The following is a 10,611-nucleotide window of genomic DNA, read 5'->3' as shown; positions in this document are numbered from 1 at the left end:
AATCTACAATCTAAACAGGGAAACCCAAAATAATAGAAATCTCATAATTAAAGAAAAATATTATACAAATCAACAATAACATTCATCAAGTACTTTTATCAACGAGTGAGAGAAAAACAAAGAAAACATTTACCATCGCCGACTATAGTTTTTGGCTTCGGTTTTTGGTTTGTGCGCCCTGCGTAAGACTACGAGGATCATTTCGTGATGTTTCACGAGAGCTTCTTTGTCATTAGAAAGTGATGTAATATTTTGTCCTCATGAGCATTATGGTTGAATGTGCTTACGTAGTTGAGATTTTATGTTGTCTTTTATTATATTTATAATCGTGAAATTATATTCTTTGTCACTCATTTTAATTAATTAATGGAATCTTTCTCATTCAAACATAAAAAAAGTCCAATAAAACCAAAGAAACAACAAATTGACAAAAGGCTAGTGTACAACAAATTGAATTGAACATTCAAGATAGAAGCCAAGCCACCATGGCATCAGCATGATCATCATCACCAACAGCAGTCGCAGATTCTCCTTCCCGCAACCAAGACAGCATGTTTTGTCTGTCATGGCCGTCCCATAAGTAGTCATGCCCAGTCCCAGCATTGCTAAGTACACTCTCCCAATCCCATAATATTTGATCGTGATTTCCGAATCCACCTGCAGTATGACCGTCCTCCGTATCACAATTAATAGTATTTGTCAGTGACAATGAAGAGCCGCATGAATGCAAGTCCCCCGTCACAACTTTTCCGTTTGAGTTTGAGATCGACGACGTGGAGCTCAAATTACAACCGCAGCTGCTGCTCTCTAGCTCCTGATCGTGATGATCATCACTGGCTGCCGTAGTAGTAGTCGTCGTAGTCGTCGTCTTCATAACTTTGTTTGGACTTATGACTAGTTGGTCACATGACGATGGTAATTCTGTGTCCTGATGATCACTTATAACCGCGTTCGGAAAATGATCAGCATCTTGATGAATGTTTATTTCACTTGAACTTAAAGCCATAGCCCCATTTGGATCCAGTATCTCGTCCTCATTAATGTCGTCCATCAAGTAGTCAGTAAAACCCAACAACCCTCCATTAATGCCGACATATTCATTCATATCATCGTCGCCATGTACATGTGGATGTGGTCCTAAAATTAGTTTTTCGCCATCAGTTTCTTTCTGATGATCAATGACCGTTGCCGGCATTGCGGTTCCTCCACCTCTAGTTTCCTGCTGCTGGTCCGGGACCCCCATTGGTAGCACGTAACCGTCCTGCATGGTGTCCACGTTTTTATTATTACTTTTAGTAGGCAAGGCAATTGCCTCGTGGGCATTATTGAGACGATCATCATCAGCAGCAGCAGCAGCAATATTATCGTGTTTGTGGTGGCTCTGCCTCAGCCGGGCCTTGAGGCCTTTGGGTTTGGTGGTAGAGTAGGTTTTGTTCTTCTTCATGGCCCAGCGACTGGTTCTGCCGCCCCTTCTTTTGGGAGGGCCTAATTCCATAGCCGCGGAAACTTGATCACCGGCTAGTGGGGAACTGGTGCTAATTTCAGTAGTAATGGCGGTGGTGGGGGCAGGCCTCCTGAAGGTGCCAATTTTTCTGCTCAAGTGAGAGTTCCAGTAGTTCTTTATTTCATTGTCTGTTCTTCCTGGTAATTGACCCGCTATCAAAGACCACCTGCATCATATATACATTCATAATGACAGTAATTATTAATTAACCAGCAACGTTAAATCAAAACTTTATTTGCATTTGCATATTTAGAAAGAAAAGAAACGAACATAATACTATAATATCTGATATCTACAGCTAGCTAGGTTTGTCTATGTTCCCCTTTATATTAAATTTGAAGGCCAAATTTTATGGTCCCAAAGAAAAATTGTCAAGCCAGTTTGATTATCGCGAGCATAAAGACAAGAAAATGTAAACAACGGCAACTTGTGCTAGTCAGACAACATGACATGGAAGAAAACAACTTATACCTACTATTGCATAATTGGCACGAGACATTGTAGTTTATAGTTGTGAGTTTTTATGTTAATCATACAATATCATGTGAAAAAAAAAAAACTTATTTATCATGTTGCATAATTAACATGGAACACTGACATAGTAACTCTGTGTACTCAGTATAAAACAATACCATGTGAAGAAAAGTCTACTCATAGTATTACATATTAAACATGTATCACCATAGTAACGGAATATACTCTATAATACAAATCTTTCTAAACTAATTCAACCCTTTCTTTTATTTTCCTTTTTCAGTTCGTGTGGCCTGTGGGGACATTTGATATGATATAGTGCTTGTGTATCCCATGGGGGACTTATTTGTCTTTTCATCTACGGTTAACGAGCATTTATCGTTCAAACATCATTATCAAAATCGTTCATTATCTTTTCATCATCTAAAGATATGGAAAAAAAAAAATTATATAATTTGGAGATTTTCAATCATCCATATACATAAAACAAATGAACAGTTCATCATGAAGATACTATTTGTTATCAAAATTATTGATTGATTTAACACGTATAGATGACTAAACGATATTCAAATTGAATAATTTTTTGCAGATGTAATCTTAATAGATAATAAAGAGAACAAACAGTTTCAATTATGATGTTCAAGTGATAAAACTTTATTAATTGTAAGAGGTAAGTAAGTCCCTCAATAGGACACAAACATTATCTATGATATGCTTTAGATAATGCAGTAAAAAAATGTGGTGCATGAGAAATTAAGGAGGAGCTTCTATATTTATCAAATCGTTGTAATTACAAAAGGAGCCATACATTATTTGGTATTAAAAATTGGTCAAACTGGTGCAGAGTAAATGTACTTTTTTTTTTTTTTTTTACGGTGGAGAGTTGATATGATCACGGCGCATTAGGATTATCTCCGATTCTCCAAAAACTGAGCCTAATAATCAAATAATTTGGACTGTTGAAATTTGATCCAACGATTATAATATTTTAACTTTTAGAAGAGTTCGAATCATTTGATTATTAAACTTAATTTTTGGGGATCCGAAGAGGATCCGGGTTCAATCACGACAAACCAATTCAACATGTTTCCCTCAAAACAAATAACAATAATAATAATAATAATTAGTGCTAGCAGAGAGCATACATTTTGTGTGCATGTAAATAATTTCTCTTAATAAGTGCATATTTTTTTCTATACTATTATCAAGAGAAGCCTCCTTGTCAACTTTTTTCCCCTTTTTTTTTTTTTTTTTTTCCTTCTATTTTGCTCTCCTTTTTGTTAATAGTGTATCAAAAGTGAGGGCAAAATAGAAAAATCCAAAAAAATCATGATTTCACTTACATGTATGAAAAAAATGATGGTGAGATAATTTCTCTTAATAAATGCATATTTTTTATCTTAGGTAAATGTTTCGATATAAAATTATTATTTTGCCCTTCTTATGTAAATATTGTGTATCAAAAGTGAGGGCAAAATAAAGAAAATGTTCAAAAAATAAAAAATTACTATTTTACCCTCCTCATGTCAAATATTGTGTATTTAAAAGTGAGGGCAAAATTGAAAGAAAAGGGGACAAATAGTTGACAGGCCCTCCCTCATTCGTCGTAAATTTTACGATCAATTTTTATCAAATACTATTTGTATTCAATTTTAAATATAAAATTTAAAATAATTTTTAACCGCACAATATACAACGAATGAACATAATTAGAAAATCTTCAGAATCTTCACAAGGAGAATTTAAAGAGGATGTTCATTCGAGATTTTTATTTAAAATATAAATATAAAAATTAATGATTAAAGTACTCGGAGTACCGAGTAGTCTGGAGTACTCAAATGGTTTGCCACAGTATACGCCTTACCCAAGTAACGACAAAAAGAAATTTTTTTGCCGACAAATGACAATGACATGGACAGCATAAAAAAAAATAACAATAATAGCTGCAAGGAAAAGAATGTTGACAAATCAGAATCCATAAGAGAGGAGGGGAATGGAGAGAAGTCGATACTTTGATATTGTATGATATCTCTCTTTTCATTCCCCTCCTCTCTTCTGGACTGTTTCTATTTGCGTTTGAATTTTTATATAATTATTGGTAAAAGAATTACGATCCATGAAAATGAAGTGCAAGGGAAAATAATTATAATTAGGCTAATTTATGAATTTAAGTAATGCCCAGGCTTATGAGTGAGTGACTAACCTATTACCCAAAGAAGCATGCAATTTGATGATGATATCTTCCTCTTGAGAAGAAATATTTCCCCTCTTTAAGTCAGCTCTCAGATAATTTATCCATCTCAGTCTGCAACTCTTACCACACCGCAACAACCCTTCAAGTTGAATAATTAATAATATTATTAATTTAATTTAATTGTACGATGCATAATTATTAACAAATTCATGATAAGAAGGAAAAGTAGGTACCTGCATTCTTGGGTAAACACCTCCAGGAGCCTTCCCCATTGGCCTGGATATAATTGAGTAACATTTCATCCTCCTCCGCCGTCCACCTTCCCTTCTTGAGACCGACTTTCTCACAGCAAGGCGCCCTCCCCATTTCTCTCCAGTTAATCTCTCGACCGAGCCAAGAATATATACAACAGAGATAATTCACAAGTAACGAGTCCTCACTGAGACGATGATCACTCTGAGGCTGCTAAGACGAGGGTTTTAAAAACGTGATTTACACAAGGAGAGGGTCCAGCAGGGAGGGATAAATATGAGCCCCCGAGAGAGAGAGAGAGAGAAGGGAGGTGTACTGGTGGACTGGTGGAGGTGGGGGTGGGGTTCGCCATTAAATAAAAAATTGAATATTGATGGAGACGGAGGTGCGGTGGAAGATTGTGCCACGAGGTCTACATGTCCATACCACACTCGTGGCTGCCTCTGTGTCGAGGGCCTCGTGATGGAGAAATTTTAAAATGTGACAGGAACACGAATGGTATATTATATATATTTATATAAGTGGTGGAAACTTTTATTTTTCAAGTTATTAACTTTTTGACACACAAATTTCACCATTTGTTTAATAACACGTGATATATCATCTCATATGCTGGTCACACTAAAAAATCTCTTCTTGTGACGAGATTTGTATCTCCCCACGTTGATGAGCCTCCGGGCCCTTTCTCCCTCCCTCCGTCCCTACCTACTAGTCATGTCATGTCCTTCCTAAAAAATCAAAGGACAAAGATTGTATGCCCTTCCACTTCTGCTGTTTTTCTGTTTTGTGTGGTCACATTTAAGCCACGTCAACATTTTATATTATTTTTTTATAAAAATAATAAGACAAAAATAAATAGTAATATAAAATATTGACGTAACTAAATCGTGACTACACAAACAGAAGGGCACGGGAGGACACCGAAGTGGGAGGACAGACAATTCTTGTCCAAAATCAAATGTTCTGTTCGTATTTTCTGTCTCCAAAATATTTATAATCTCATCTACGTCCTACTTTTCTAATATTCAATCACTTGAATTTGAACTATTTAAATATAATGAGATCCTCTCAACAATTAGTACTCATAGTCTCCACCCAATCCATCCCTTCTCTTATTTAATTTTTCCGTAAAGTAGGAGGGCTTCCACGTACCTAATTATATATGTAAGGCTACGTCCGTAGCTTAGCATACTCTCTACTCAGTATTGGAGATGCGAGCTGCTAGCTGACCCATTCGTCTTATTTCTTCACTCATTTTATGTTACAACAAACGTTTTTCACAATCCATCCATCAATGAGTTTTCACGAAAAAACAAATCGTAACAACAACATTTAAATGCAACCACCGCATTTATTTATATCTTATATACTTAATTTTGCTGATGTTGTTCTTGCTCTGCTCTCTCCGGGCCATTCGTTCTTTCAATTCAAGCCTCCTCCTGAAAACTTGAAGAATCCTCGACGTGTTTCTTTCCACCAAGCACCACGTAATCATTTTATTTTTATTTCTTCTGATATTTTTCTGTTATTAATTCATTTGTACCGGGCCCCATTGGTCAGGATAAGTTGGGCTGCAGCCCACTCAAGTTCTGAGCAAGAAAATGAGCACCCTGATTCATTGTAGGACAATATAAGAGCAAAAGCAATGGAGCCTGCCTTGTGCCTGGCCCTGCAGGATCTGAGAAATGTATGGAAAGCCCACATTCCAGTCTTTATTATTTGGGCTTTCATTTTGAAGAAATGATACGGAGCCCAAACATCATTTTCGACGTGTCCATCGGATCTACAAAATAAATAGCATCGTCGTCGTCACGGCCTCCAGTCCGGTTCCAGGAATGTGCATCAAGGAAAGCGTATCCGACGTGGCAGACGATGATTGGGTGGAACAACCATACGCTCAACGTGATTGGCCAATTTTGGAGGAAAACACGTTGCAAAATACAAATGGTTTGACGCAAAACAGAAAAATTGAATTGACGAAAAAGTGGGTTTCGCAGTTTTGTGTTGGAAACTGGAAAGGAAATCACATCACCTAACCAACGGACCAACGAACTCCATCCCACGCCTTCCTGCTGCCAGGAGAGGAGGACTCTCAGGAGGAAGAAGAGGACGGAGACCCTCGGACCCGCTGTCCGCCGAGAATTCAATCGGAAAGAGAGAGTTTGAGTGGTCAGGGGAGATCCACCACCCAACCCCTAATCTTTCCTTGCAATGGCGCATCAGAGAACCAAGCTTGTACTTGTGTTCCTCTTCTTCCTCTGCTTTGCTGTTGCCGCGGTCATTGCGGCCGCAGGGAAGAGCTATTATGAAATACTGCAGGTGCCCAAGGGAGCCTCCGACGAGCAGATCAAGAGGGCTTACCGGAAGCTCGCCTTGAAGTACCATCCTGATAAGAACCCCGGCAACGAAGAGGCCAACAAACGATTCGCCGACATTAACAACGGTACTTCGCTTCCTTCCTTCTCTAATCTAAATTATTTTCGAGCTAATAATAATCAATGATAATGATGCTGAGAATAATAATGGCTACTTTGATTGATTTGATTAGCATACGAAGTGCTTTCGGATAGCGAGAAGAGGAGCATATACGATAGGTACGGAGAAGAGGGTCTGAAACAGCATGCCGCTACTGGAGGCCGAGGCGGCGGCGGCGGCATGGGAATGAACATCAACGACATCTTTTCCGAGTATGTTTCATTCAATTTTACTGATTTACTTTTCAGTTTCATTACTCCATAATCCATATAATTACTCACTTCACATCATAGTTTTGTTCATGTTAGCTAACTACACCAATTCAAAACTGAAAAACTAGAATTTTGAGATTTAATGTCTCTAATCTATGGACTGTGGGTGAGTATGTGCGAGTTTAGTTACTTATTTAAAATAAGGTAGCTGGTGTTGATTCCGAATAACTATTCAATGAGATAGAGACCGTGGAACCACACAAACACTGATTGATCGTGGTTTATCCAATTCAGTCCATGTTGAGCTATATCTAGATTTTACTATAATGTGGGTTACATTGTACATATAGAGAACTGGGAGTTGCCAAATGATGAGAACGCAAGGAACCTAAAGATGTGGGTGAGGGGACCCTTTTATAGGACAAGGGGTTGCTCTCCACTTCACATATTTAGTGAGGCCGAAACCAATGGTGCAAATAGCTGTACTTGTTGCACTTTTCATACACTCACTCTTTTTTGTTTCATATAGGTTTTTTGGTGGCGGACGCCCTTCGGAAGAAGAAGATAGAATCGTCAAGGGAGATGATGTAGTCGTCGAATTGGACGCAACATTGGAAGACCTCTATATGGGAGGCTCATTAAAGGCAAGAGACATGTATAGCTTTTTAGCTCCCAATTAAGAATATGCATGGCTGTCATCCAGTATCTGATATTAAGCATTCTTCATGCATTGTGATAGATATGAAGTTGTTCACCCGTGCATATCAACCATGACGGAAAACAATATATAATGAAAATGAAGTTTTAGTGGTAGCCAATTGCATGGCATCACTAGTGTCTCTCTCTCTGATATGGTCACTGCTTTTCGATGTATTGTGTTTGTTCTGACATCTTGTTTCTACATTTATGACATGCAAGAGAAACCAAGTTTTCCAAGCCTGTAGGCTGCTGGATCTTTCCATTTCTCTCTGTATGACTTTACACTCTCTTTATCAGGTTTGGAGGGAGAAGAACATTCTGAAACCAGCACCAGGCAAGAGACGTTGTAACTGCAGAAATGAGGTCTATCACAGGCAAATCGGTCCAGGGATGTTCCAACAGATGACAGAACAGGTATATGCTTCAACAATCGTTTCTTCCAACAAAGTCTTCTGGGTGCATTTCTATATTTTTTGTTTCCCTGTTCCTTTCTTCAACTAGTTTCACTGGCCATTATGCTACTACCATTCTTACATACTTTGTTATGCTCTTTCAGGTCTGTGACCAGTGTCCCAATGTCAAATACGAAAGGGAGGGATATTTCGTCACTGTTGATATTGAGAAAGGGATGCAAGATGGGCAAGTAAGATTTCATTCTTCATTTTCTTTTGAAACTTATTAGTTCTGTCAATTTGGTTATGCCAGTTTACAATAGAGAACTTCTTCCTTGTGCACATATTCAAAAATCTCTTCCCAGTGTTTCCGTGTATTGCCCCATATGCAGTGCATGTTGGTGTTTTAATTCCTGTTGATTCCTGATTTTAGAGTGTCATTCTGAATATTCTGAAATATAAGCTTTTGTTCTGAGCGGTAACTTTTATTTTATTTATATTATATATAAGATTTATGGAACTGGTTGATATTGTTTCAAATCTAGTTCGTGAGTGTAAGTTTTATGAAACTGGTTGATATTGCTTCAAATCCGATTCATGAGTATATAAGTTTTATGAAACTGGGTTCGCTTTTGTAAAGTTGAAAGTTTCCTGGCTATGGTTGCTCTCGTTAGTATACTCCTGCCTGATTTGGATGAGAAAAATTCTGTCTTTTTACAGGAGGTGGTCTTCTATGAAGATGGTGAGCCTATAATTGATGGAGAACCTGGAGATCTAAAAGTTAGTTCTATGACCTTGCCAACTTGGTTTAGTAAATTGAACATCCATGGGCCATGTTCTGGCAATAATTGTCCACATTTTTTTTGCAGTTCCGTATCCGCACAGCAGCTCACGACCGGTTCAAAAGGGAAGGCAACGATTTACATACAACTATCACTATCACACTGGTATGACCCAAATTAATTTGTGTGTTAGGTTTAATAAGTTGCAGCTAGCATAAGGACCTTAAAATTGGACATACAAGTTTTTAGGTTGTAGAATGGAGTTGATTTCTTGGCCTTACAATGTAATGTCTATACAGGTTCAAGCTCTTGTTGGCTTTGAGAAGACTGTTAAGCACCTTGATGATCATCTGGTGGACATTAGCTCAAGGGTGAGTCAGCATAGCATGTACTTGTTACCTATAGGGAAAATTGCTTTAGAATATGTCATGCTTTGCTACTTTTAAAATTTCCATGGGGAAGGAAAGGGATTCATAAAATAGTACAAGTTAGACTGAGGTTTACGTTGATAACGATGCAGGGAATTACAAGGCCCAAGGAAGTGAGGAAATTCAAAGGGGAAGGGATGCCTCTACATTTCAGCAACAAGAAAGGAGATTTGTATGTAACATTTGAGGTTCTATTCCCGAACTCACTAACAGATGATCAGAAGACAAGGATCAAGGCGGTTCTGGGCTAAGTAGGTAGGTATAGAGGATATATAATTTTGTTTTTGTTTTGTTAGTTTAAAATGTGTTCCAATTGTAACATCTCGAGAGACATTAAGAAGGCCCTGAGTTCTTGTTTGAGCCCCGAGCCCCTCCTCTCCTCCTGAGTTTAGCTAACAGGGTAAAACATTTTATGATAAAAAGATTATTTGTTGTTGTAGTTATATCATTTGTGTGGTCTGCCGGTAAAGTGCTGTTCATTCAAAATCGTAGCCATAGCCAGAGGGAGAGAGAGAGAGAGAGAGCGCTCTTAAACTGGATCATGAATTGGGCCTGGCATCCAACTGTTGTTAGATATGGATTTGGGTAAAGTTTTGGTTGGAAGTTGGAGATGGCGAAGGTGGCGCCCAATTTTGACCAGAATGAATGGGAGCAGATGAGCTCCCTTCCTTATTCCACCCACTCATGAGTCGAGACTCAACTCGCTACTACTTGTAGGCTGCTGACTTTTCCAAATTGCCATCCCAATTTGAATTTCCCACCGACAAAGGAAAGGAAGCAAACTCTTTGATGCTTGTGTTGTGCGATTTTAAAAATCTGCCAACTTTCTAACACAACTTGTTGAATTACCACTAAAACCCAACAATGAAAATAACAAAACCTCGAAACTTTTGACAGCCAAACTGAGTGACCATTAGTAATGCAATTTAAACTTTAAAGGGACGTCACGAATCATAATTAGGTGTGCTTGTCTAGTGCCCAACATACATTAAGGAGAAGCTCTATTCACCCTTTTTTCTGGGCTAATAAATTGGCTTTGCCTAAAATCCAGCTCCACCCTTTTTCTTAGCTTAACAAGATCCAGCTCCACCCTTTTTCCTAGCTTAACAAGCCATATACACAAGTATTAATCACCACGTTGTTGAATATCCTTACCTTCATTACGAATTAGAAAAATAGTTTCATGAATCAAAGTA

General features: G+C 38.0%; 2 protein-coding genes across 2 annotated transcripts; one reads left to right on the top strand and one right to left on the bottom strand.

The window, feature by feature from the left end:
- Positions 1-403: 403 nt before the first annotated feature.
- Positions 404-4,717, bottom strand: LOC137716155 (transcription factor MYB11-like). Its single transcript, XM_068455561.1, has 3 exons — positions 4,409-4,717; positions 4,185-4,314; positions 404-1,670 (listed from the first exon to the last, which is right to left on the bottom strand). The coding sequence occupies exons 1-3, from the start codon at positions 4,539-4,541 to the stop codon at positions 464-466; spliced, it is 1,470 nt and encodes a 489-aa protein (XP_068311662.1). The 5' UTR covers positions 4,542-4,717; the 3' UTR covers positions 404-463.
- A 1,673-nt stretch (positions 4,718-6,390) lies between these two features.
- LOC137716627 (dnaJ protein ERDJ3B-like) lies at positions 6,391-9,860 on the top strand. The gene is made up of 9 exons (XM_068456069.1): positions 6,391-6,870; positions 6,976-7,114; positions 7,644-7,758; positions 8,111-8,227; positions 8,370-8,456; positions 8,926-8,985; positions 9,075-9,152; positions 9,287-9,358; positions 9,508-9,860. The coding sequence occupies exons 1-9, from the start codon at positions 6,639-6,641 to the stop codon at positions 9,664-9,666; spliced, it is 1,059 nt and encodes a 352-aa protein (XP_068312170.1). The 5' UTR covers positions 6,391-6,638; the 3' UTR covers positions 9,667-9,860.
- The last annotated feature ends 751 nt before the right edge of the window (positions 9,861-10,611 follow it).

Source organism: Pyrus communis, chromosome 14 (genome assembly GCF_963583255.1).
Source record: "Pyrus communis chromosome 14, drPyrComm1.1, whole genome shotgun sequence".
NCBI lineage: Eukaryota > Viridiplantae > Streptophyta > Magnoliopsida > Rosales > Rosaceae > Pyrus > Pyrus communis.
This window is presented reverse-complemented; position numbering and strand designations above follow the sequence as displayed.

What these genes read in the sequence shown, in the direction of transcription:
- LOC137716627 (XM_068456069.1), top strand. Translation starts at nt 6,639, where the DNA reads ATGGCGCATCAGAGAACCAAGCTTGTACTTGTGTTCCTCTTCTTCCTC. An exon ending in AAGGGATGCAAGATGGGCAA is followed by an intron (nt 8,457 to 8,925) that starts GTAAGATTTCAT and finishes GTCTTTTTACAG; the next exon opens with GAGGTGGTCTTCTATGAAGA. An exon ending in GAGAACCTGGAGATCTAAAA is followed by an intron (nt 8,986 to 9,074) that starts GTTAGTTCTATG and finishes TTTTTTTTGCAG; the next exon opens with TTCCGTATCCGCACAGCAGC.
- LOC137716155 (XM_068455561.1), bottom strand. Translation starts at nt 4,541, where the DNA reads ATGGGGAGGGCGCCTTGCTGTGAGAAAGTCGGTCTCAAGAAGGGAAGG. An exon ending in GTGTTTACCCAAGAATGCAG is followed by an intron (nt 4,315 to 4,408) that starts GTACCTACTTTT and finishes TTCAACTTGAAG; the next exon opens with GGTTGTTGCGGTGTGGTAAG. An exon ending in CATGCTTCTTTGGGTAATAG is followed by an intron (nt 1,671 to 4,184) that starts GTTAGTCACTCA and finishes TATATGATGCAG; the next exon opens with GTGGTCTTTGATAGCGGGTC.